The sequence below is a fragment of the Staurois parvus genome, unplaced genomic scaffold (assembly GCF_062004578.1).
Source record: "Staurois parvus isolate SC_StPar_1 unplaced genomic scaffold, SC_StPar_1.0 ptg000042l, whole genome shotgun sequence".
Taxonomy (NCBI): domain Eukaryota; kingdom Metazoa; phylum Chordata; class Amphibia; order Anura; family Ranidae; genus Staurois; species Staurois parvus.
This window is the reverse complement of record NW_028317838.1, coordinates 345,670-373,544: the sequence shown is the minus strand read 5'-3', so window position 1 is coordinate 373,544 and position 27,875 is coordinate 345,670. Positions and strand designations below refer to the sequence as shown.

The 27,875-nt window shown below is 45.1% G+C and overlaps 2 protein-coding genes across 2 annotated transcripts in view; both read left to right on the top strand.

The window, feature by feature from the left end:
- Positions 1 to 27,875, top strand: part of LOC149470473 (endogenous murine leukemia virus Env polyprotein from Emv-2 locus-like) — a 147,590-nt gene that overhangs the window by 18,980 nt on the left and 100,735 nt on the right. The window lies entirely within an intron of this gene.
- On the top strand, positions 641 to 2,357 carry LOC149470475 (uncharacterized). The gene is made up of 2 exons (XM_089663426.1): positions 641 to 927; positions 1,180 to 2,357. The coding sequence occupies exons 1-2, from the start codon at positions 843 to 845 to the stop codon at positions 1,821 to 1,823; spliced, it is 729 nt and encodes a 242-aa protein (XP_089519552.1). The 5' UTR covers positions 641 to 842; the 3' UTR covers positions 1,824 to 2,357.

The following is a 27,875-nucleotide window of genomic DNA, read 5'->3' as shown; positions in this document are numbered from 1 at the left end:
ACAATATGACTAGTATTATAATGTTGGTATTCAATATTCCTCGGGTGTGCCTCTTGGTGTCAATAGAGGAGGAATTATTTACACCTCCTCCAATTACAAGTCATATAGCAATAGTGAGGCTGCTTGACCATAAAAAATTGATCGGTGTCAGCTATCTATGTATGTACTGGGGGGAGTTACTTGCCGTGTACAGCTGAATTGTTCTAGGCTGTTTCTTCTTTTCTCTGTTCATTTGTTTATAAAAGGTAAAAGTGACACCATAGACAAAGCAAGTTATTGTTCTGTATGATCTGTAACAGTGCCACAACTGCCTATACGTGAGAATGTATGACTCCATTGTCTGGGCTGAATGTTGGGAATACTGTGCGCACTTAGAAACTTTCTAAATAAACTCTATTTGATTACAAAAATACTGTAGATAATGCTGTACATATTCTTTCTATTCATAAGATATATTTAGTAATGAACATTAAAAATAGAAAGCAACTTTATGTAGCCCTTTATATAGAATTCTAATTGTTTTTCGTTCTGTACAGGTGGATTGATGAGCCAAGTTTTCGGTCATGTTGGTCTTCATGAATACAGCTGAGTCACATGGAAAACAAGACATATGGGTGTCTTAATTGACTGAAAGTCTTTATTGCAGCTCACTGGAGGATTCACACGGGATACAAGTCATATCTGTGTTCTAAAAGTCATGGTTTGGATCCTCTTCCACATTGATCCAGCAGGAGAAAAGTAATTTCAGTGTTCTGGAAGTGACAATGGCTTTACACTAAAGTCCAAACCACGTATACATAAGAGGAGTCATTTCATACTACTTCTTGTTTGGAGATTTTACAATGGAGAGAAAATATATCACACATCAGAAGGTTCACAATGGAGGGAAGTCATATCATTGTTCTGACTGTGGCAAAACTTTTACACGTGAGAGAGACCTTATAGTACACCAAAGAGTTCACACTGGAGAGAAGTCATATCGGTGTTCTGAATGTGATAAAGCTTTTACATGGAAGTCAAATCTTATCAGACACCAGATTGTTCACACTGGAGAGAAGTCATATCAGTGTTCTGAATGTGGCAAAGCTTTTACACAGAAGTCAAATCTTATCAGACACCAGATTGTTCACACTGGAGAGAAGTCATATCAGTGTTCTGAATGTGATAAAGCTTTTACAGTAAAGTCAGATCTTATCAGACACCAGAGGATTCACACTGGAGAGAAGCCATATCAGTGTTCTGAATGTGATAAAGCTTTTACACTGAAGTCAAATCTTATCACACACCAGAGGGTTCACACTGGAGAGAAGCCAAATCAGTGTTCTGAATGTGATAAAGCTTTTACACATAAGTTAGATCTTATCAGACACCAGAGGATTCACACTAGAGAGCAGCCATATCAGTGTTCTGAATGTGATAAAGCTTTTACACGGAAGTCAAGTCTTATCACACACCAGAGGATTCACACTGGAGAGAAGTCATATCAGTGTTCTGAATGTGATAAAGCTTTTACTCAGAAGTCACATCTTATCAGACACCAGAGGATTCACACTGGAGAGAAGTCATATCAGTGTTCTGAATGTGATAAAGCTTTTACACGGAAGTCAGATCTTATCAGACACCAGAGGATTCACACTGGAGAAAAGCCATATCAGTGTTCTGAATGTGATAAAGCTTTTACACAGAAGTCATATCTTATCACACACCAGAGGCTTCACACTGGAGAGAAGCCATATCAGTGTTCTGAATGTGATAAAGCTTTTACAGTGAAGTCACATCTTATCACACACCAGAGGATTCACACTGGAGAGAAGTCATTTTAATGCTCTCCATGTGACAAAACTTTTACAGTTAATGCCGGTCTAATCTATCACCGGAGGATTCACAAATCTCAGCATAGATTAAATACTGGACGAAAAGAGATATTTAAAAAGTTTCAGGTGTCACAAGTTAGTTCCACATCCCCAATGTCATCCCACAACCTAGAGAAGAAGGGAGAAGATAAAATGTTACCTTAAAAGAAACAAACTAAAATCTGTGCAAACTGGAATGTAATGATCGGATGAACTGAGTTTAGTGCTTATGTCCATCAATACACAACTAGAAGGGATTTGAATATTTTATCTTTTGACAATTTGTTTAAGATAAGCATCAATAACTGAACAGCTTCCCTCATGATTCTCATTCTTTAGCTTTTTTTATGGAGCTTTGACTGAACATGTAATGCATTTTCATGATTCACCAACTGAGTTGGGTTTCCATGCATTTTCCTCATTTCTGGATCCTGAGGTAATACATGACCAACATTGCCTCAGTACCAGAGACTAGGATGGGGTCTATTGTCATCTTACCAAGTCTCTGAAGCCTCAGTGGGAGAGTCCATTCCAGGTTCTTCTGACTATTGATACATCATCAGCCAGGCTTGAGGTCTCCAGCTAAGCCCACCTTGGCCACTCCTCCCATTACATGTTCCATCTCCTCTCCCATTATCAATGCCTTCTTTCCACATTTCATCTCCTCTCATTATTATTATTATACAGGATTTATATATCACCAACAGTTTGCTCAGCGCTTTACAATATAACGGGAGACAATACAGTTAAATACAAGAGGGATAGGAGGGCCCTGCTCCTCAGAGCTTACAGTCTAGGAGGGAGGGGCTAGTGGTACAAAAGGTACTAACTGTGGGGGATGGACTGGTTGGAAGAGTAGAAGATTCCATTATTAGCTGAGGGCAGGATAGGCTTCCCTGAAAAGAGAGGATTTCAGAGATTGCCTAAAAGTGAGCAGAGTAGGCGATAGTCTGATAAATTGGGGTAGAGACTTCCAGAGGATGGGGGAAGCTCTGGAGAAGTCCTGGAGATGAGCATGGGAGGAGGAGACAAGGGAGCTAGAGAGCAGGAGGTTGTGTGAGGAGCGGAGAGTACGGTTTGGGTGATATTTGGAGACAAGATCGGTGATGTAATTTGGTGCAGAGTTATAAATGACTTTATATGTTATTGTTAATGTTTTGAATTTTTTTTTTTATTCCAAAAAAGTTTTATTGAAATATGAAAGGCTTAACAAATCATATACAGATACGGATCACAGTCCGCGAATGTACCTCTTACATGTTCTCCCGTAATGCAGACGGGACCAAGACATGGAATTAAATTGTAGATCATCCTGAAACAAAGTCCTACAATAAAGCAGATGCATATTATGTAACAGTAGAAATAATGATAACAGTATGTGATTTAGAGAAGTACGCTGCACACTAGTCCACTGTGTAGGGAGATCTCGGATAACAGGACTGTGAAGAGTAAGACAAAAGTGTCATTTCAAGGTATATACGTCCAATGTATCCGTATCCGAAAAATGTAGGTTAGTTTTGTAGATAACCGTCACACCTGTACATGTATGAATACTCTGTTCCTTATGAAATATATGATTAAATAGAGTATGAAAAAGGTGTGAGAGAAAGAAAAGAAAAGAGCACGTAAATGGAAGAGGAATATGAAAAGTAATATCATAATGGGGTGAGGGGGGAGCACAAAAAACAAATATATAGGGAAGAGGGGAAGGAAGAGAAAAAAAAAGGGGGGGAAGGATGAGGTTTATGATTAAGTAAGTGCAACCAAACCAGTCACATCAATAAGCAACGGCCAAACTGACACAGATTCTATCTTTAATTTAGGATACGGTTCGGTTAGACTCCATCTATGGAGTTATTCCTGAGGTGAAAGCTTTCAAGGTTTTCCGTATCTCCAAATCTCTTCTTGTTCATTCCTTCATTAAACCATGATAAGTATTAGTAGTTTGGAACAACAAGCCCAAGTCTTCCTGAATCTCTCGGGGTGTTCCTTTGCCACTGAGATCAGCTCCTCCATTTCTGCGATCCTGACGATCCTAAGAAGCCACTCTCGCACGGTGGGAACATGGTCTGATCGCCAATGAACAGGAATACACTGCTTTGCTGCGTTTATCATATGTAAGGCAAGCGACTTACGATAAGTCCTTACAGGAAGTGAGGAGTGATGGAGTAAGAATTGTGCTGGGGTAAAGTCTAGGGTGTATGTAGTTACTTGTGCGATTATGTCCAGAACTTTTCTCCAGAAGGGCTGTAGCAGCGGACATTCCCACCATATATGTAGAAGTGTACCTGTTGCCTGGTAACATCTCCAGCATAAATCCGGAACGTTAGGATCAAATCTATGAATCACATACGGAACTCTGTACCATCTGGAAATTAATTTATAGTTGCTTTCTTGTGTAGAGACACATATGGAACCTTTATGCATGTGGTCATAAATGTGGTCCCAGTCCTCTGGTGACATTGGAAGTTGTAGATCACGCATCCAGGCCTCACAGGTCTTCCGAGATTGAGATATATTGGCACTTTCAAGATAGGAATAAAGCTTGCATATCACATGCCTCTGGGGGAAGTCTGTAAAGCAGAGTTTCTCAAATGGAGTAAGTAGCCTTGAATAATCCTTTAGATGTGGGGAGTTTCGTAAAAAGTGGTGGATTTGTCTATACATCCAAGGCGTTAGTGTAAGGGATGGCCACGCCTTTGTAACGTCTTCTCTAGATAAGAGCTTAGTATCTTTGAAGAATTGACGTACTGTTAGATTATCTTCACGGTTATATCCGGCGAGAAAGGTCGGAGACATCCCTGGTAGAAAGTCCGGATTCATTTTGATCGGAGTTAGAGGGCTCGGAGAGGACGGAAGTTCTTTTTTCTGGAACAACTGAGAGCTACAGCATAAAGTGGGACCTATAAGAGGGTGTTCCCGAAACTCAGAAGGAATGTGAGAGGTTTTCAGCCAAGGGGAGGTGGCAAGCGGTATCTTTGAGAAATCAGCCTCCACACCAACCCAAACCTTACGAATGTGGTTCGTGGTCCAATCTACTATTCTAGCTAGGTGACGAGACCTGTAGTAACGGGTAATATCCGGCAATCCAATACCTCCACTCTTCTTGGGCATAGTAAGTTGGGTAAAGCTAATTCTTGGGCATTTATTATACCAAAGAAAGGAGGTACAGAGCGTTCTATATGATTTAAACAAGAAGTTTGGTAACTGAATTGGTATAATCTGCAGTAGATATAGTATTCTAGGGAGCACGTTCATCTTAAGTATAGCTGCTCTACCAAACCAGGAGAACCAAGGTTTATTCCATGTCTGAAGGTCTTTGGTGATGTCACATAAGAGGGGCAAAAAATTTTTGGCATAGAGTTCCGTAAGGTGGGTTGGCAATTGGATTCCCAAATAAGTGATAGCCTCAGACTGCCAGGTATAAGGAAAATTTGATTTTGCTTGTCTAATCATGTCTGGAGGTAATGAGACATTAAGAGCTTGGGATTTAGAAAAGTTGATTTTCAAGTTGGCCAAATACTGAAATAATTTGAAATCGTGTAGCAAATAAGGTAACGTGATATGTGGGTCTGTTAGAAAAAGTATGTCATCGGCAATGGTGTGTGCAGAGATATGTACAATGTGTAGTGTGATTGATGTTTTCCTACATAACTGCACCCAACCCTTGCAATTGCTCATGTATACTGGAACTGGGGGCTTTAAAATGTGTTTTGTGTGTTTTTTCATTTACAGAGTGTTACTTTACACTTTTCTTTCTCTGAACTTTATTATTGCCATATAGGGGGTTAATAGCCTCGCATGTGATAACATATTGCTGGTCACAGGTCCTCTTTAAAGAAACACAAGAGGTCTATCAGACCCCTAATGTCACCTCTGGTCCCCAAAAAAGATAGTCAAGCACAAATCATGTTTGATCAGCTCCTTGAAGACACGAATGTACATCTGCCAAATCTGTATCTGAGTAGACCATAGAAGCAGCATTAGAAAGAAATGTGAGCATGGCTTCAGTCAGGCGATGGTCCTGGTGGTCATGGTCTTGTTCTCCTTCAGGTCCTCTCACCTTGTAGATGGTGACATGGACTTGCTGTGTGGGAATGAGCAGGAGGGGCTCAGGGTTCTCTTGTACTCAATCAGCTTGTTATGGATAAAAGATGAAAGTGTCTTCTGGGAAGTTACAGGGATTTGGATGTTTAGAGGGTTACATAAGTGGGCGGGGCTGGTATTGAGGGGTGTGTCATATGTTAATCAGTTTATTAGCATAGATTATATAAATTGTATAACTAGATCCTTGAAATGTAAACAATCTATCTCTTTCCTTCTGTAGTTAAAGTGTCACATATATATGATGAATAAAGTTGGATGATATTTTCACCGCACAATACCGTGGTCTGGGTTCTTCTACAACACATCCCCCCAAAAATGTCCTCTTCCAGTTCTAGGAGTCTGATGGAATGGGACACAAGCTGATGGTATCTCTTAGGCCACTTGTACATGGGGGGTCCGGCCCCTGTGGGTACAATGCTGGCATTATAATACACCTGATAGGCACAGGTACAGCGTCCAGCCCCGCTGCCTGCAGCCTGTCAAAGTCTACACTACAGCTGGACGGGGCTCAGTGTTGCACCACGTTTACCTCGTGTTTAGGGCGCTCTGTGTTCAGGGACAAATGGCCTCCATCCTGATCAGACAAAGCATAGAGCAGATGTAGGCCGGTGCAGTCTGCTTCTTCCACTGTAGGTGGCGCCCGACCAGAGTGACATCCCAGCCTGGAGAGGAAGTCAGGGGACACTTGGCTTCTCTGGGGTTTCCCGGTTCCTGGAGACGGCGTGGAATGAAGGGGTCCATGGAGTCCTGGGGACATTTTTACATATTTTTTTTATTTCTTGTTTACACCTTTTAAAAATCATTTTATTCCTGAAGATCACTAAACCCCAAATCTGATGTATTCTGTGATAGCAGACACCCTATATAATCCAATGTTGGGAGTTGTCATTTTCTATGTTACATGATATTAGCACAACAGTTTATGAAAGGCAACATTTCAGGAACAATATAGTAACGTTTATTTCTGAGCACATAAATGCAATTCATGACCTATTTTCTGGTGAAATATAAAAGATGAGGTTGTGCCGAGGAAATGGGATTCCCAACATGTCAAGCCGTAACACTGTGTGCACTTGGAACGCTTTAATAGCCCCTCCAGGTCATCAGTATAGAGTTACACAGGAGCACTGGTGCTCCAATCATTGCTCTCCCTGTGGCGTGTGCGCTGATATGTAACGTGTGTGGGGATCACTGTGTTCCTATGTATACACCCCAATGTGCGTGTTTTTGTAGGTGTGTGTCGGGGGAGGGGGGCTCTAACATTTTTACAATATTAAAAAAAATGTGTCTCTTTCTATGCTTCAAACTTTATTTATTTTGTCCATAACTTGTATTGCTATCATGTAGGGGACCAATAGCCTCCTATGTGATGGCATATAGGTGACAGGTTCTCTTTATGGAGACCCCTGGGGTATATTAGACTGTAGATGTCTCCTGTCTACTCCACTGCAGATGATGGAACACAGACCACCTTCCATCAGCTTCTTCCCCCGACACTGATCCCGGAGAATGACAGCTCCAGTCCAGGAAGTGATGTCATCCACGTCATACATGTCACTTCCTGGTCTGTGTACAGGAGGTCCACTGAGCTCCCGCCACCCTTCCCAGTGACACCCACCATGACAGGACCATGCTCTGCTGTCCGGTGGTGGGGTCAGGGCACATTGCAGCAATGTTCATGGAAGTAACAGGCGGATTCACAGCCATTTGTATCACTTCCACATGAAATCAGACTTTACTAAAGTCCTCACACTCCCGGCTGTATAGTGGTGGGGAATGCGCAAAAAATAACAAATCTGTAGCATTGTTAAAAATCCAAATCCCCAGCAAGTGGCTGCAGGTTCATATTTTACCACCCCCTGTTGGATTTTAGACACATATAATACCTTTTAGTGTCTTGAGGCGATTATGAATGAAAGAGCCGTTGAAATAAAAAATAAAGTGTGATTTTATTCTATCACACAATGGTGTAAAATAACAATGTAAAGCGTATCATGAACAGTTCCATGTAGATAAAACTACTGTAGAAATATCAAGCTGAAGTTTAAAGAAAAAGTCACCATTTTTAGTTATTGAAGTCCGGCCATGTGCCGTTCTGTCCTTCATGTTCTTGTCCTTCTCATGCTCTACTTGTCCTTCGAGACTTTGTGAAGAAGCCGGAAATAGATGGAAGTGATGATATTTGTCTTGCAGCACGCACCTGTTGTTTTCTCAGAACGTCCTAGACATGTATGTGTATGTGTCAGAGTGTCGGTGTTAGCGTGTGTGTGAGCTCCCGTCCTCTGTCCCTTATATGCAGAATGAGTGTGTCATAGCGAGAGATTCGTAATACCTTGTATGGCATAGAAGGGAGGGGACGACACTCACAGAATGGTTTTGATGGACAGGAACATATGGATGCTGATGTACATAATATTGTAAGCCGATGATGTAACCTCAGCTATTCATATTTAAATGATAATATAACTTCAATGTATAATCACTAATCTATATATGTATCAATATTAGAAACGTATACTAAATACACACAGATACTATTAAAATACATAATGTAATAGTACATCTATAATGAGTCCTCCTAATACCCTTGACATATACTAGAGACTTCTAACCAGCTATGCCTAAATATAGTCTTCAGCTGGTTTAGCTGGTCTAGCTAACTTACCCATATTTACTGTCTCAGCTAACTTACCCATATTTACTGTCTCAGCTAACTTACCCATATTTACTGCCTCAGCTTAACTTACCCATATTTACTGTCTCAGCTAACTTACCCATATTTACTGTCTCAGCTAACTTACCCATATTTACTGTCTCAGCTAACTTACCCATATTTACTGTCTCAGCTAACTTACCCATATTTACTGTCTCAGCTAACTTACCCATATTTACTGCCTCAGCTTAACTTACCCATATTTACTGTCTCAGCTAACTTACCCGTATTTACTGCCTCAGCTTAACTTACCCGTATTTACTGTCTCAGCTAACTTACCCGTATTTACTGTCTCAGCTAACTTACCCATATTTACTGTCTCAGCTAACTTACCCATATTTACTGTCTCAGCTAACTTACCCATATTTACTGTCTCAGCTAACTTACCCATATTTACTGTCTCAGCTAACTTACCCATATTTACTGTCTCAGCTAACTTACCCATATATACTGTCTCAGCTTAACTTATTCCTATTTTTCAGTCTCAGTTATGTCTGAAGAATTGTAATACTACCATTTGTCAAAAGACCATTCACACATATTAATATTAATTATGATTAATCATAAAAACCAAATATTTTGCAAGCTTGCCATCAATATAAGTGCCGAATCATAATTTTGATTTCTAATAAATCCTCCTTATTATGTTTAGTCCATAATTAATTTTTAACCAATTCACACTTCATTCATGGCCCATACACACTGCCTTATTCCAAATGATCGTACATATTCTTCATAACTGGACCAACCAAAAATAACTTTCCTTCAAAACTCTATACCTTATCTTCAGTTTTTCTTACTATAAAAATTCTTAATCATAATGTTAATTTTAAATGATATATGATAATAATATAATAATAATAATTAAATGATGTAATAATAATTAATGTAGTATATTTCCATATTTGAATAATATTTTAACTCTCCGGAAATATACTTTCCATTCTAAAATGTGTCATAAGTTTCTATTGCTCATACAAGAGTAATATGTTTCTTAACCTTTTAACAAAAGGTATTCTATTAACTGGAATAAGTCTGTGAAGTATTAGCTAAAACATATTCTGTATATGAATATGTAAAAAATAAATAATAATAATAATATTATTATCCTAATATGGATGTAAGTATCAGAATAAGAGGATCATTAAAATGTATATGTGACCTATCACAATATTTTCAATAATAAATGATGTTATCACTAATAATAAATAGATTTCCTCTTGATGAATCTTTTCTTCATGCAATGTCTATAAAATATCTTCTTTAAGTTCTGTAAAGTAGAAACATTTTTGTTGAACGTGATAAATCAGTCACAAGTGTGAATTATTAAGCTCCTGTTCAATCTTCTTCCCATATGAAGATCTCTTCTTTAACGTCCAAATTCCTTCACGTTGGCTTGTAGGAGATTGTTACGGTTCATATTTGATTTTAGATGCCATTTCTGTAAAGAAATGCAGTATCATTACTTTGGCACAAACATTACATTATTCTTACACCTTTTTTCAACAAATATGAAAGATTATGGAACAATCAGTTTATGAGGTTGGAACACATATTGTGAAGTAACATTACTTCCTATTTCCATTTACAGAAAATTTCTATATATCAATCAAAATACTGTCCTAATCCTGTCTAAAATTACCTAAACTAGAATACAAAAGTAGTGTGATATTTAGGTATGACAGGACGCAATATTTCATCATAGGTCATGACCACAAAACCCTGTTTTACTAAACAAAGAAAGGTTTTGTATCACCCCAGAGATGACAAAGGATTATGCCTTTGTTCTCATCCCTATAATATTAGAAATATGCGTAGCTGTTTTCTGTGCTGATGTCATTATTCTGGTGTTAGAGTGTTCTTCAGTAATACATGTTGTGCTGTGAATGTGAGGTAGAGACTTGTCTGATACAGCTGTACCTATCACAATGTGTTTGGCTAACAGTGCTCTTTTCCACTGAGGATACCTTTCACCACATTCTCTGAATGTATCTTCCTCAAGAATTCTTCTTAGTGAACTGTCAGGAGACTGTAATATGATACTGTGTGACTTCACTGTGCTTTCTGATGCTTTGATTGCATAAAAGACACTTAGCCGTTGCAGTACCTCAGGTGTAAAAGTTCTTTCCAATGGTGATACATCTCTGGAGAAGTAACTAATTAGTCTCTCATTACCTTCTTTTAATTGAGACAAAGTTACTGAAATTGCATTATCAGATACATGAGTTTTCACAACAAAAGGAGCATTGGAACAAACCTCAATTGTACCTAATGCTGGCGCATTCTGCAAATCCTTTTTCAACACTTTTAAAGCATTATTCTCATTTGGACCCCATTGGTCAACTAAGTTATTTTTACTCTTCAAAAGATGATATAATGGCTTAACTTTCTCTGCGAAACCATGTATAAACTCTTTGCAATGATTTATGTTTTTCAAAAATTGTTGCAATGATTTATGAGTTGTAGGAACTGGAAAGGCAGTGATAGCTCTGACTGTTTCTTGTAATAATTGTCTCTTTCCTTTACTAATCTGCATGTGAAAGCATTTCACCTGACTTTTCATCAGCTGAACTCTTTCCGGGTTTAATTTTAGGCCTGCATCCTGTAACAACATAAATAACTCAGACAAAAGAGTAATATGTTCGTTAACATTCTGCGTACTCAGCATAATTGTATTTACATGCTGAAAAATGCATTCTGGCCTTGAAAATGTTGATAGAATTTTTGCTATGGATTCATGGACTACACCATCACTGATGTCTAAACCAGCTACTAATCGAGTGAATGCATAAGTCTCTTTCTGAAACTTAAAAGCTAGCTTGTATTGACAACTTTTAGCTAAGGGGATCGAAAAATGACTGTTATCGATTTCCAAAACAGAAAACACTTTGGATTCGGCCTTTAAATGTAACTTGATATTAGAATGATCCGGAACAACTGCTTTGTTATTTGTGATATGTTTATTCAGTGTCCTGAAGTCAACTGACAAAGAATATGAATTGTCAGCATTTTTGATAGGCCAAATACAGTTATTTACCACTGATTGTGTTTTCTTTAAAATGCCAAGTTGTACAAACTCTTGAATAATGGCAGAAAGTGGTCCTATTGATTCTTGTGGTAACTCATACTGATTAAGGGGTATGGGATCTTTTCCCTCAATATTCAATTCTGTATCTTTCAAAGTTCCTATGTCATTTTTAAATTTTGACCACAAACTTGGAAAACGTTGTACCAATTCTTTTAAAACACAATTACCATCAGTATCAGGCCATCTTTGTGCTGTAGACATTTTAGAGTTGAAACCAACATCACTGTATATAGAAGGATCCATTAACATTGATTTGGGCCTAGATGGATTCCTCCAAATAACTTTGGTCATAATATCAATAATCCACTTCTGCTTATTGATAAAATCAATGCCAAGAATATTCTCGGTGGCATTACTATACCAAATATCAATGTTAGTTTTCACTAGCCCAGGTACTTCAAATGTTACATTAGGCACCTGTCTAGCAGTGGAATGACCTGTATTATTAAAACCTTTTATATTACACATGGGTGAATTTGGTTTCACAGCTATGTTTTCTCTGGTAAGACTAATCTCAGATCCGCTGTCAATCAGAAATTTAATCTTTTTACCATTTAGTAATCCTTGTATAAATGGTCTTCCATTGTCATCCAATACAATTGGAGCTACAAATTCTAACGATATTGGGGATGAATGTGGACGTGACTCTATTTTTGGAACTGGTAATAAACCATTTGTGTCAGTGACAGCCCTTCTCACCATGTTGTCAGAACAGTTGTTGTTAGTCAAAGTATGAATCTGTGTAACTGTTGAGGCATAAGGCAATTCAGTTAAACTTTTATCATTACACAACACAGCAGGTTGTACAAAAGCTGCTTTTTCACTTTTTATTTCCATTTTCTTTATTTGTGAGTCAAGTTTAAACTTCCAACAATGGCGTCTGATATGACCTTGTTTATGACAGTGAAAGCATGTGGTATTCTCTTTATGACTCACTTGCTTGCATCTGTCGTTGTCATTCTTACTGGGACTTGTGGTTCCTGGCATGGCTGCTGTCTGACTATTTTTGTCACTTTGAATCACAGCTACCTCGTAAGTGAGATTGCTGTTTTTCAATTTTCTCCGGATTTTGTCAATGAAACTTACTATGTCATTCAGATTTTGTTTTTCCTCTGCTATGACAATGGTTACTGGATCAAGATACTTGAATTTCTTTACAAAAGCTTTGATCATAGCTGAGTCTTCTTCATTTTCTACTCCAAATATAATTTTATATGCTTTGGAAAACTTATTTTTAAACTCAAAAGGGTCTTCGCCAGCAGTAGTCTGAAGTAAGTCTAGCATTTCTACAGAAGGTACATCTTCACCTGTTGAACATAACAGCAACTGTCGCAGTCTGTCTGTCGCGTCATTATGTTTTTTCTGATATTTATCGTTAATAACAGAATTTTTAATTCGAGACATAAATTTAATTGGTAGCCATAACGGAAATAAATAATTTATTTCATGATTTGGAAGCTGATGGCATTTGACATTCATTTCATACATTTCCATGTTGCTGTATATATCTTTATCTGAATCATAAGCAGGGATGTCTTTTAAAACTTTCATTCATTGATTATGTATTTGCAACTTAAGTTTTGCAGTTTTACATAACAATTCTTTATGTTTAATTTGTGTTTCCTCATCAGAGTCAATATCCGAACTTTCAGAGATATCGGACAGCCGTGGCTCTGATCTTGAATCACTCTGTTTGTCATCTGTGTTTATCATGGAAACCTGTTTACTGTCATTCTGCAGTCTTAACAAAAGATTTGTCTTTGAATCAATTTGTTCCTCAAGATTTTCTATAGAATTACAAAAAATGTCACAGTTTGGGCAACTAAGAGCATCTTGAGACAAATTTTCATTCTTTTCTGTAATCTGTACAGTACTACATTCTGTCTCTTTTAATGTACAAGCTTTTTTAACAGGTAAATCAACATTCAAAATTCAACATTTTGTTGCATATTCTTACTAAATTTAAGATGTTAGATATCTTTTTACGCTGTCTGTGCACAGTAAATCTAGATTTATCTATCTGAATATTGGCCTGTAAACATTCATTATACATATAGTGCCATAGCTGACTGTCTTCAGGATATAAAGAAACATCTTTAAACTCTAGCTTGCTTTCATTAACTAAGTCATCAATAAATTCCATAATTGTTACTCACTGAAATCAAAAGATTTTCTCGTTTGACCCGGCTCAGTCACTGGACCTCTCGTCCACGTCTGTTTAATCGCCTTTTCTGCTAGGTTCTTTTCACCGCGCTTTTCCCAGACTTGACAATCACAGAATTGTGCGTTCTCCCCCTTATCAAGGAATGGAAAACCGGAGAAAAAACTTTGGCGGAGGCTGGCTCACCAAAATGTTGGATTTTAGACACATACAATACTTCTTTTATTGTCTTGAGGCTATTATGAATGAAAGAGCCGTTGAAATAAAAAATAAAGTGTGATTTTATTCTATCACACAATTGTGTAAAATAACAATGTAAAGCGTATCATGAACAGATCCATGTAGATAAAACTACTGTAGAAATATCGAGCTGAAGTTTAAAGAAAAAGTCACCATTTTTAGTTATTGAAGTCCGGCCATGTGCTGTTCTGTCTTTCATGTTCTCCTTGTCCTTCTCATGTCTTTTTGGGAAGAAACCAGAAATAGACGGAAATGATGATCTTGTCTTCAGTAAACACCTGTTCCAGCTTCTCATACGTGTGTGTGCGTGTATGTCAGAGTGTCAGTGTTAGCGTGTGAGTGTCTCCCCTCCTCTGTCCCTTATGGACCTTTTTATGCAGAATGAGTGTGTCATAACGAGAGATTCGTAATACCTTGTATGGCATAGAAGGGAGGGGACGACACTCACATAATGTTTTTGATGGACAGGAACATATGGATGCTGATGTACATAATATTGTAAGCCGATGATGTAACCTCAGCTATTCATATTTAAATGATAATATAACTTCAATGTATAATCACTAATCTATATATGTATCAATATTAGAAACGTATACTAAATACACACAGATACTATTAAAATACATAATGTAATAGTAAATCTATAATGAGTCCTCCTAATACCCTTGACATATACTAGAGACTTCTAACCAGCTATGCCTAAATATAGTCTTCAGCTGGTTTAGCTGGTCTAGCTAACTTACCCATATTTACTGTCTCAGCTTAACTTATATATCTTTAGGTCTCAGCTATAATTGAAGAATTGTAATACTATTGGCTTTAGGCGTCTATTCAAACATATTAATATTAATTATGATTAATCATAAAAAACAAATAATTTGCAAGCTTGCCATCAATATAAGTGCTGAATCATAATTTTGATTTCTAACACTGTGCCTTACATCACTTCCTGCCTGTGCCTGACATCACTTCCTGCCTGTGCCCGACATCACTTCCTGTCTTTGCCCGACATCACTTCCTGTCTTCCATAGAGATTTCCTGTCTCTGTAATTGTGTGATCACCACCTTGTGGAGCTCAGAAGAACTGCAGTCCAAGAAATGTCACAAGAAAATGAAACCAAACTGTACGATGACAGCAAGATTTATTTATTTCTACTTCAGCTCCGGAAAGTTTTACCCCCTTCTTGACCGGGGTATTTTTTGCCATTCAGCACTGCCAATTCTGCGGTCATGCAACACTGCACACAAATTAAATTGATATCATTTTGCACACAAATAGAGCTTTCTTTGGTGGTATTTGATCAGCACTGGGGGTTTATTTTTTATTACAAATGATATTTTTCATGGAATCCTTTTGCTTGGTTGACCTATTTTTATAGGTCCATACTATGAGGTGAGCGGCCATCCTTATCCATAGGTGGAGGTGCAGATTTCACGGGGGAGCACTGCAGTCTTTCTGGAGCACATTCTATATCAAACACATTTATTCTAGCACAATATTTGATTGAACTGTTCCAATTATAAGGACTTTTATTGTATATTTTATATGTATATATGTACATGAATATGGCATGTATGAGAGAGAGCAACACTGATTTTCAGATTGGATTAAATGATATCTTCTACTTTGTTATAAAACATATCCCATAAAATCAGATTTCTTCATACATGTAGTACAACGTGTATTCTGCCCCGTGTCTTTGGTAGAAGCATAGCTGAATCTGTGGATATTTATTGGTTTGTGTGAAGTTATGGCTAGAGATGAGCGAATCGAAGTAGCCGAAGTGGAATTCGAGTCGAATATCGGAAAAATTTCGAATACGAAAAATAGCCTAATTCGGACGCGCGAATCAAAATTTTTCCAAAAATGGCGGCTGACATGTGCGGCGACGGAGCGGGGATGTCTGGGAAGGCGCGCAGACAAGGCACACTGACCCATAATGCATTCCTCAATGACATGTGATCGCATCAGCCAATCAGCAGCCAGCCAGCTAGCACTGTGTAATGGTCGAGCTATAAATAGCGGCCATTTTGGAATTCTTCATTTGCCTGCAGTCATTGAACAGAGGCAGACCGCTCTGTATTAGGGACAGGGACAGAGTTAGGGCCACAGAAACGATACTTGGGGACAGAGAAACGTTACTTAGGGACAGAGAACCATTACTCAGGGACACAGAATTGTTAATTAGGGCCACAGAATCGTTACTTAGGGACAAAGAAACACTAGTTAGGGCCACAGAATTCATACTCAGGGACAGACAGAATTGTTACTGAGTGCCAGAGAATTGTTACTTAGGGCCACAGAAACGTTATTAGGGCCACAGAATTGTTACTCAGGGACAGACAGAATTGTTACTGAGTGCCAGAGAATTGTTACTTAGGGCCACAGAAACGTTATTAGGGCCACAGAATTGTTACTCAGGGACAGACAGAATTGTTACTGAGTGCCAGAGAATTGTTACTTAGGGCCACAGAAACTTTAGTTAGGGCCACAGAATTGTTACTCAGGGACAGACACAGAATTGTTACTGAGGGCCACAGAACTGTTACTTAGGGCCACAGAACTGTTACTTAGGGCCACATAATTGTTACTCGCACAGACACAGAATTGTTACTCGCACAGACACAGAATTGTTACTGAGGGCCACAGAACTGTTACTTAGGGCCACAGAATTGCTACTCGCACAGACACAGAATTGTTACTCAGGGACACAGAATTGTTACTGAGGGCCACAGAACTGTTACTTAGGGCCACAGAATTGTTACTCGCACAGACACAGAATTGTTACTCGCACAGATACAGAATTGTTACTGAGGGCCACAGAACTGTTACTTAGGGCCACATAATTGTTACTCGCACAGACACAGAATTGTTACTCGCACAGACACAGAATTGTTACTGAGGGCCACAGAACTGTTACTTAGGGCCACAGAATTGTTACTCGCACAGACACAGAATTGTTATTCAGGGACACAGAATTGTTACTGAGGGCCACAGAACTGTTACTTAGGGCCACAGAATTGTTACTCGCACAGACACAGAATTGTTACTCGCACAGACACAGAATTGTTACTGAGGGCCACAGAACTGTTACTTAGGGCCACAGAATTGTTACTCGCACAGACACAGAATTGTTACTCGCACAGACACAGAATTGTTACTGAGGGCCACAGAACTGTTACTTAGGGCCACAGAATTGTTACTCGCACAGACACAGAATTGTTACTCGCACAGACACAGAATTGTTACTGAGGGCCACAGAACTGTTACTTAGGGCCACAGAATTGTTACTCGCACAGACACAGAATTGTTACTCAGGGACACAGAATTGTTACTGAGGGCCACAGAACTGTTACTTAGGGCCACAGAATTGTTACTCGCACAGACACAGAATTGTTACTCGCACAGACACAGAATTGTTACTGAGGGCCACAGAACTGTTACTTAGGGCCACAGAATTGTTACTCGCACAGACACAGAATTGTTACTCGCACAGACACAGAATTGTTACTGAGGGCCACAGAACTGTTACTTAGGGCCACAGAATTGTTACTCGCACAGACACAGAATTGTTACTCAGGGACACAGAATTGTTACTGAGGGCCACAGAACCGTTACTTAGGGCCACAGAATTGTTACTCGCACAGACACAGAATTGTTACTGAGGGCCACAGAACTGTTACTTAGGGCCACAGAATTGTTACTCGCACAGACACAGAATTGTTACACAGGGACACAGAATTGTTACTGAGGGCCACAGAACCGTTACTTAGTGCCACAGAATTGTTACTGAGGGCCACAGAACTGTTACTTAGGGCCACAGAATTGTTACTCGCACAGACACAGAATTGTTACTCGCACAGACACAGATTTGTTACTCAGGGACACAGAATTGTTACTGAGGGCCACAGAACCGTTACTTAGGGCCACATAAACGTTAATCAGGGACACAGAATTGTTACTGAGGGCCACAGAACCGTTACTTGGGGCCACAGAAATGTTAATCAGGGACACAGAATTGTTACTGAGGGCCACAGAACTGTTACTTAGGGCCACAGAATTGTTACTCGCACAGACACAGAATTGTTACTCAGGGACACAGAACTGTTACTGAGGGCCACAGAACTGTTACTTAGGGCCACAGAATTGTTACTCGCACAGACACAGAATTGTTACTCGCACAGACACAGAATTGTTACTGAGGGCCACAGAACTGTTACTTGGGGCCACAGAAACGTTAATCAGCAACACAGAATTGTTACTGAGGGCCACAGAACTGTTACTTAGGGCCACAGAATTGTTACTCGCACAGACACAGAATTGTTACTCGCACAGACACAGAATTGTTGCTGAGGGCCACAGAACTGTTACTTAGGGCCACAGAATTGTTACTCGGACAGACACAGAATTGTTACTCAGGGACACATAATTGTTACTCAGGGACACATAATCGTTGAATTAAAGAGTATGTCAGACAACATGCAGAGGAGTGGCAGAGGAGGCAATGTTTTAGGAGCGAGCAGACGTGGCAGCAGAGGAAGGGGTCGAGGCACCAGTATTCGCAGCCAGAGGCCAGTGCTCCCGGTGTCATCCAGCGGTCGTGTCTCCACCGACAACCCTGCCGTCATCGATTGGTTGGCTCGGTCGTCTTCCTCTTCCCAGGTCACCTCTGACACCTACAGCCAACGGTCGGTGGGTACGTCAGACACAACCGTTAGTTGGCATGGCCCGGGAGCAAGCCCACTGAAATCACGTGTCCTCTACCTGCCCCTGTCCTTTGCTGTTCCCTCACCAAGCGAAGTATCGCATGCTGTGGGCTCAGCCCCACTGTACAGTGAGGAAGAGCTAAGAGAGGGCGGTCAGGAACGGGGGGAGACATCCGCCTTTTCAGCAGCCAGGCGAAGAAGTACTGGCGAGGAGAGTGGCTCGGTAGCCGGTCTAGAGACAGGTCTGTCTCCTGACCCAGACGCAGCCGAGGGGGCTAGTAGTGAGGCAGAGACCCTACTTGATGATGAGGAGGTTGATCGCACTTGGCTGCCTCGTCGTCATCAGGCAATTTCTTCCGCATCATCAGGAGAAGAGGGTGCCAGCTTGGCAGCGAGCGAAACAGTCGGTGGGTTGCCCAGGAGGCAGCAGGGTCGCATCAGTGTCAGTGGAGCCAAACGTCCACGGAGTAGAGCACCAGCTCCACTGCAGCCTACCACCATGGCCAGTAGTGGTGCAGGTGCGCACGGAGGAAGTAGCAGTCAGCCAGTGAGGAGTAGCGAGGGCAAAGTTTCCTACTCGGTGGTGTGGCAATTTTTCGTCAAGCCGCCCGAGGAAGTAAACGTAGCCGTATGTCGACTATGTGGCCAGAAATGCAAGCGTGGCCAGGGGGCCCATGTTGGGACTACAGCGTTGCGTCAGCATATGCAGCGTCACCATTCGGTGACCTGGGAAAACCGTGATAAAGATACGGCGGTTCTGCCTGCCCCAGCCCCCGCTCCATCACCCGCTCCGTTACTTGCTCCGTCACCCGACGTCGTCAATCGCCCTCTATCAGCCAGTCAAGGCTCCAACACCTCTGCTGAGGGGAGTTGTCGCTCGTTGGCATCTACCGCTCGTTCAGATGCTCCTTCTCCTGCTACTCCTCTTCTCGGATTCCGTCAACAGTCTTTCTTGGAATCCGTTTCCAAGAGACAACAGTTTGCGAGCACGCACCCGACGGTGCAAAAGCTGAACGTCCTCCTGTCCAAGTTGCTGGTGCTGCAGTCCCTCCCTTTCCAACTGGTGGACTCAGCACCTTTCCAAGAAATGATGGCTTGTGCCGCGCCGCGGTGGAGAGTGCCAAGCCGTCATTTCTTTGCCCAAAAGGCAGTGCCAGCCCTGCATTCACATGTAGAAGAGATGGTGGGCCAGTCTTTGAGCATGTCGGTCTCTGCCAAAGTGCACGGCAGCGCCGACGTGTGGAGCTGTAACTACGGTCAGGGACAGTACATGTCATTTACGGCCCACTGGGTGAACGTGGTGCCGGCACAGCCGCACCAGCAACTTGGACAGGTCACGACGCTTTTGCCTCCACGTTTGCACGTCCTTGGTCCAGCAAACATGTCCGCCTCTACCACCTCTTTTTCCGCCGTGTCCTCAGCCGCCACCCCCGTGCCAAGTCCCATTACCCGACCGGCATATCACATGTGCAGGGCGCAACGGTGTCACGCTGTGCTGCACCTGGTATGCCTTGGCGAACGTAGTCACACAGGGGAGGAACTTCTCAGTGTAATGAACAGAGAAATCGACAGATGGCTGTCTCCGCGCAAACTGAAAATCGGAACCATGTTGACCGACAACGGAAAGAACATGGTGTCTGCTCTGCGTCAAGGAAGGTTGTGCCATGCGCCATGCATGGCTCACGTGTTCAATCTGGTTGTCAAGCGGTTCCTAAAATCCACCATCCCACTGCAAGACATCCTTAAAATGTCACGTAAACTGTGCATGCATTTCAGCCATTCCTACACCGCAAAGAACACCCTCATTGAGCTGCAGCGGCAGAACGGAATTCCACAGCATTGCCTGATCTGCGACGTTGCAACAAGGTGGAATTCAACCCTACACATGTTAGACCGCCTTTACGAGCAGCGAAAGGCCATCACCGATTTCCTGATGTTACAAGCGGATAAAGGTACTCCCCTGTGTAACTTAGATGTCAGCCATTGGCAGCTCATGCGTGACACCTGCCGCTTGCTCAGGCCCTTTGAGGAGGCCACGCTATTCGTGAGTCGGCAGGACTATGGGATGAACGACGTCATTCCTCTGTTGCACGTCCTGAACAAATGCTGTTAACAATGGCTGGTCAGGGTGCCGTAGACGTGGCGCACAGATCTCAACGCCACATGACCCCTGTGGGGGCAGGACAGGAAGAAGAGGAGGAGGTAGAGGAGGACATTGGTGCTCAGGAATTATTGAGTGAAATGGGTGGTTTTTCCACTCAGCGCACAGGAGTGGAGGAGCAGGAGCATCTGGTAGAGGAGGAGGAGGAGGAGACAGAGGACCCAGACGCACCGTGGCAGTATGCTGTGGAGATGGAGGCAGGGAGTCCCTCGCATTCCTTGGCACAAATGGCCCATAGCATGCTCGGTTGCTTGCGTAGCGACAGACGAATAATAACCATCAGACAGAGGGATGACTTTTGGCTGTCCACCTTGTTGGACCCTCGCTACCGGTCCAAAATGGTGGCCTTTTTCACACCTGCTGAGAGGGAGGCCAAAATTACGTACTATAAAAACCACCTATGTAGTCAGTTGGTCTCTGCCTTTGTGCGCCAACGTCCATCCTCAGACACTGTGGGCCCTGTGCGCTCGCGTTCCGCTGGCATGGCAGCAGGGGAGGGGTGGGGTGGTAGGAGCAGTGGCAGCTCCACCAGCAGCGGCTGCCTCAGTCTGCAGTCGATGATGAGTAGCTTTCTTCACCAGCGCAGTGAGGAAACTACTAACCAGCCGCAGCAGCAGCAGCAGCATCAGGTGGACCTGGAGCAGGAGCTCAAACAACAGGCTTGGGCCTACTTGGACAGCACCCTGCCAACCGAGGTAGACAATCCCCTTGACTACTGGGCAACGAAACTTGACCTTTGGCCCCAACTAGCTGAATTTGCCCTTGAAAGGCTGTCATGCCCGGCCAGTAGCGTGGCATCGGAGCGCGTGTTTAGTGCGGCAGGAGGTATTGTAACTCCGCGGAGGACACGACTGTCCACCCAAAGTGTGGAGAGACTCACGTTTGTGAAAATGAATCAGGCGTGGATTAGTCTGGATTTCAAACCACCAGTTCCTGACACAACTGACTAAATCCGCCATGAATCATGCCTCAAACATGTGCCACTTTCAGGTCTCCTCACACTGCTGGTGTGTTGAATTTTTTGACATAGGGTGCTGGCAGATTACGGGCCTCCTATAGCTGCTGCCAGGCCCCTAATCTGCCATAGGCCCCTATATACCACCTCCTCCTGCTGCTGCCAGGTCCAGAGTCTCTCATGGGTCCCTGTACGGCCTCCCATTGCTGCTGCCTCCATCGCCACACTCTGCCATGTGCCACTTTCAAGTCTCCTCACACACTGCTGTTGTGTTGAATTTTTTGACATAGGGTGCTGGCAGATTACGGGCTTCCCATAGCTGCTGCCAGGCCCCTAATCTGCCATGGGCCCCTATATACCGCCTCCTCATGCTGCTGCCAGGTCCAGAGTCTCTCATGGGTCCCTGTACGGCCTCCCATTGCTGCTGTCTCCATCGCCACACTCTGCCATGTGCCACTTTCAGGTCTCCTCACACACTGCTGGTGTGTTGAATTTTTTGACATAGGGTGCTGGCAGATTACGGGCCTCCTATAGCTGCTGCCAGGCCCCTAATCTGCCATGGGCCCCTATATACCGCCTCCTCATGCTGCTGCCAGGTCCAGAGTCTCTCATGGGTCCCTGTACGGCCTCCCATTGCTGCTGTCTCTATCGCCACACTCTGCCATGTGCCACTTTCAGGTCTCCTCACACACTGCTGTTGTGTTGAATTTTTTGACATAGGGTGCTGGCAGATTACGGGCCTCCCATAGCTGCTGCCAGGCCCCTAATCTGCCATGGGCCCCTATATACCGCCTCCTCATGCTGCTGCCAGGTCCAGAGTCTCTCATGGGTCCCTGTACGGCCTCCCATTGCTGCTGTCTCCATCGCCACACTCTGCCATGTGCCACTTTCAGGTCTCCTCACACACTGCTGGTGTGTTGAATTTTTTGACATAGGGTGCTGGCAGATTACGGGCCTCCTATAGCTGCTGCCAGGCCCCTAATCTGCCATAGGCCCCTATATACCGCCTCCTCATGCTGCTGCTAGGTCCAGAGTCTCTCATGGGTCCCTGTACGGCCTCCCATTGCTGCTGTCTCCATCGCCACACTCTGCCATGTGCCACTTTCAGGTCTCCTCACACACTGCTGTTGTGTTGAATTTTTTGACATAGGGTGCTGGCAGATTACGGGCCTCCCATAGCTGCTGCCAGGCCCCTAATCTGCCATGGGCCCCTATATACCGCCTCCTCATGCTGCTGCCAAGTCCAGAGTCTCTCATGGGTCCCTGTACAGCCTCCCATTGCTGCTGTCTCCATCGCCACACTCTGCCATGTGCCACTTTCAGGTCTCCTCACACTGCTGGTGTGTTGAATTTTTTGACATAGGGTGCTGGCAGATTACGGGCCTCCCATAGCTGCTGCCGGGCCCCTAATCTGCCATGGGCCCCTATATACCGCCTCCTCATGCTGCTGCTAGGTCCAGAGTCTCTCATGGGTCCCTGTACGGCCTCCCATTGCTGCTGTCTCCATCGCCACACTCTGCCATGTGCCACTTTCAGGTCTCCTCGCACTGCTGGTGTGTTGAATTTTTTGACATAGGGTGCTGGCAGATTACGGGCCTCCTATAGCTGCTGCCAGGCCCCTAATCTGCCATGGGCCCCTATATACCGCCTCCTCATGCTGCTGCCAGGTCCAGAGTCTCTCATGGGTCCCTGTACGGCCTCCCATTGCTGCTGTCTCCATCGCCACACTCTGCCATGTGCCACTTTCAGGTCTCCTCACACTGCTGGTGTGTTGAATTTTTTGACATAGGGTGCTGGCAGATTACGGGCCTTCCATAGCTGCTGCCGGGCCCCTAATCTGCCATGGGCCCCTATATACCGCCTCCTCATGCTGCTGCTAGGTCCAGAGTCTCTCATGGGTCCCTGTACGGCCTCCCATTGCTGCTGTCTCCATCGCCACACTCTGCCATGTGCCACTTTCAGGTCTCCTCACACTGCTGGTGTGTTGAATTTTTTGACATAGGGTGCTGGCAGATTACGGGCCTCCTATAGCTGCTGCCAGGCCCCTAATCTGCCATGGGCCCCTATATACCGCCTCCTCATGCTGCTGCCAGGTCCAGAGTCTCTCATGGGTCCCTGTACGGCCTCCCATTGCTGCTGTCTCCATCGCCACACTCTGCCATGTGCCACTTTCAGGTCTCCTCACACTGCTGGTGTGTTGAATTTTTTGACATAGGGTGCTGGCAGATTACGGGCCTCCCATAGCTGCTGCCAGGCCCGTAATCTGCCATGGGCCCCTATATACCGCCTCCTCATGCTGCTGCCAGGTCCAGAGTCTCTCATGGGTCCCTGTACGGCCTCCCATTGCTGCTGTCTCCATCGCCACACTCTGCCATGTGCCACTTTCAGGTCTCCTCACACACTGCTGTTGTGTTGAATTTTTTGACATAGGGTGCTGGCAGATTACGGGCCTCCCATAGCTGCTGCCAGGCCCCTAATCTGCCATGGGCCCCTATATACCGCCTCCTCATGCTGCTGCCAGGTCCAGAGTCTCTCATGGGTCCCTGTACGGCCTCCCATTGCTGCTGTCTCCATCGCCACACTCTGCCATGTGCCACTTTCAGGTCTCCTCACACTGCTGGTGTGTTGAATTTTTTGACATAGGGTGCTGGCAGATTACGGGCCTCCCATTGCTGCTGCCAGGCCCGTAATCTGCCATGGGCCCCTGTACCGCCTCTTCATGCTGCTGCCAGGTCCAGAGTGTCTCATGGGCCCCTATACGGCCTCCCATTGCTGCTGCCAGGAGGCAGCAGGGTCGCAGCAGTGTCAGTGGAGGCAAACGGCCACGGAGTAGAGCACCAGCTCCACTGCAGCCTACCACCACGGCCAGTAGTGGTGCCGGTGTGCACGGAGGAAGTAGCAGTCAGCCAGTGAGGAGTAGCGGAGGCAAAGTTTCCTACTCTGCGGTGTGGCAATTTTTCGTCAAGCCGCCCGAGGAAGTAAACGTAGCCGTATGTCGACTATGTGGCCAGAAAGTCAAGCGTGGCCAGGGGGCCCATGTTGGGACTACAGCGTTGCGTCAGCATATGCAGCGTCGCCATTCGGTGGCCTGGGAAAAACGTGATAAAGATACGGCGGTTCTGCCTGCCCCAGCCCAGGGTTCCATTTTGTCATAGGGTGCTGGCAGATTACGGGCCTCCCATAGGTGCCGCCAGGCCCCAAATCGGCCATGGGCCCCCGTACCGCCTGGTCACGCTGCTGCTGAGCCCACAGTGTGACCTGGGTCCCTGTACGGCCTCCCATTGCTCCCACTCTGCCATGTGCCACTTTGAGGTCTCCTTACACTCCTGCGGTTTTCCATTTTGTCATAGGTTGCTGGCAGATTAGCGGCCTTCCATAGGTGCCGCCAGGCCCCATATCGGCCATGGGCCCCCGTACCTCCTGGTCACGCTGCTGCTGAGCCCACAGTGTGACCTGGGTCCCTGTACGGCCTCCCATTGCTTCCACTCTGCCATGTGCCACTTTGAAATCTCCTCACACTCCTGCGGTTGTCCATTTTGTCATAGGTTGCTGGCAGATTACAGGCCTTCCATTGGTGCCGCCAGGCCCCATATCGGCCATGGGCCCCCGTACCGCCTGGTCACGCTGCTGCTGGGCCCACAGTGTGACCTGGGTCCCTGTACGGCCTCCCATTGCTTCCACTCTGCCATGTGCCACTTTGAAATCTCCTCACACTCCTGCGGTTGTCCATTTTGTCATAGGTTGCTGGCAGATTACAGGCCTTCCATTGGTGCCGCCAGGCCCCATATCGGCCATGGGCCCCCGTACCGCCTGGTCACGCTGCTGCTGGGCCCACAGTGTGACCTGGGTCCCTGTACGGCCTCCCATTGCTTCCACTCTGCCATGTGCCACTTTGAAATCTCCTCACACTCCTGCGGTTGTCCATTTTGTCATAGGTTGCTGGCAGATTAGCGGCCTTCCATAGGTGCCGCCAGGCCCCATATCGGCCATGGGCCCCCGTACCTCCTGGTCACGCTGCTGCTGAGCCCACAGTGTGACCTGGGTCCCTGTACGGCCTCCCATTGCTTCCACTCTGCCATGTGCCACTTTGAAATCTCCTCACACTCCTGCGGTTGTCCATTTTGTCATAGGTTGCTGGCAGATTACAGGCCTTCCATTGGTGCCGCCAGGCCCCATATCGGCCATGGGCCCCCGTACCGCCTGGTCACGCTGCTGCTGGTCCCACAGTGTGACCTGGGTCCCTGTACGGCCTCCCATTGCTTCCACTCTGCCATGTGCCACTTTGAAATCTCCTCACACTCCTGCGGTTGTCCATTTTGTCATAGGTTGCTGGCAGATTACAGGCCTTCCATTGGTGCCGCCAGTCCCCATATCGGCCATGGGCCCCCGTACCGCCTGGTCACGCTGCTGCTGGTCCCACAGTGTGACCTGGGTCCCTGTACGGCCTCCCATTGCTCCCACTCTGCCATGTGCCACTTTGAAATCTCCTCACACTCCTGCGGTTGTCCATTTTGTCATAGGTTGCTGGCAGATTACAGGCCTTCCATTGGTGCCGCCAGGCCCCATATCGGCCATGGGCCCCCGTACCGCCTGGTCACGCTGCTGCTGGTCCCACAGTGTGACCTGGGTCCCTGTACGGCCTCCCATTGCTTCCACTCTGCCATGTGCCACTTTGAAATCTCCTCACACTCCTGCGGTTGTCCATTTTGTCATAGGTTGCTGGCAGATTAGCGGCCTCCCATAGGTGCCGCCAGGCCCCATATCGGCCATGGGCCCCCGTACCGCCTGGTCACGCTGCTGCTGGGCCCACAGTGTGACCTGGGTCCCTGTACGGCCTCCCATTGCTTCCACTCTGCCATGTGCCACTTTGAGGTCTCCTTACACTCCTGCGGTTTTCCATTTTGTCATAGGTTGCTGGCAGATTAGCGGCCTTCCATAGGTGCCGCCAGGCCCCATATCGGCCATGGGCCCCCGTACCGCCTGGTCACGCTGCTGCTGGTCCCACAGTGTGACCTGGGTCCCTGTACGGCCTCCCATTGCTGCTGCCAGGAGGCAGCAGGGTCGCAGCTTTGTCAGTGGAGGCAAACGGCCACGGAGTAGAGCAGCAGCTCCACTGCAGCCTACCACCACAGCCAGTAGTGGTGCCGGTGTGCACGGAGGAAGTAGCAGTCAGCCAGTGAGGAGTAGCGGGTGCAAAGTTTCCTACTCGGCGGTGTGGCAAGTTTTCGTCAAGCCGCCCGAGGAAGTAAACGTAGCCTAATGTCGACTATGTGGCCAGAAAGTCAAGCGTGGCCAGGGGGCCCATGTTGGGACTACAGCGTTGCGTCAGCATATGCAGCGTCACCATTCGGTGGCCTGGGAAAACCGTGATAAAGATACGGCGGTTCTGCCTGCCCCAGCCCAGGGTTCCATTTTGTCATAGGGTGCTGGCAGATTAGCGGCCTTCCATAGGTGCCGCCAGTCCCCATATCGGCCATGGGCCCCCGTACCTCCTGGTCACGCTGCTGCTGGTCCCACAGTGTGACCTGGGTCCCTGTACGGCCTCCCTTTGCTTCCACTCTGCCATGTGCCACTTTGAGGTCTCCTTACACTCCTGCGGTTTTCCATTTTGTCATAGGTTGCTGGCAGATTAGCGGCCTCCCATAGGTGCCGCCAGGCCCCATATCGGCCATGGGCCCCCGTACCGCCTGGTCACGCTGCTGCTGAGCCCACAGTGTGACCTGGGTCCCTGTACCGCCTCCCATTGCTTCCACTCTGCCATGTGCCACTTTGAAATCTCCTCACACTCCTGCGGTTGTCCATTTTGTCATAGGTTGCTGGCAGATTACAGGCCTTCCATTGGTGCCGCCAGGCCCCATATCGGCCATGGGCCCCCGTACCGCCTGGT

Excerpts from the sequence above, each read along its gene's own strand:
- LOC149470475 (XM_089663426.1), top strand. The coding sequence starts at position 843 with ATGGAGAGAAAATATATCACACATCAGAAGGTTCACAATGGAGGGAAG. Across the intron at positions 928-1,179 it reads CTGTGGCAAAACTTTTACAC|TAAAGTCAGATCTTATCAGA; the intron begins GTGAGAGAGACC and ends AAGCTTTTACAG.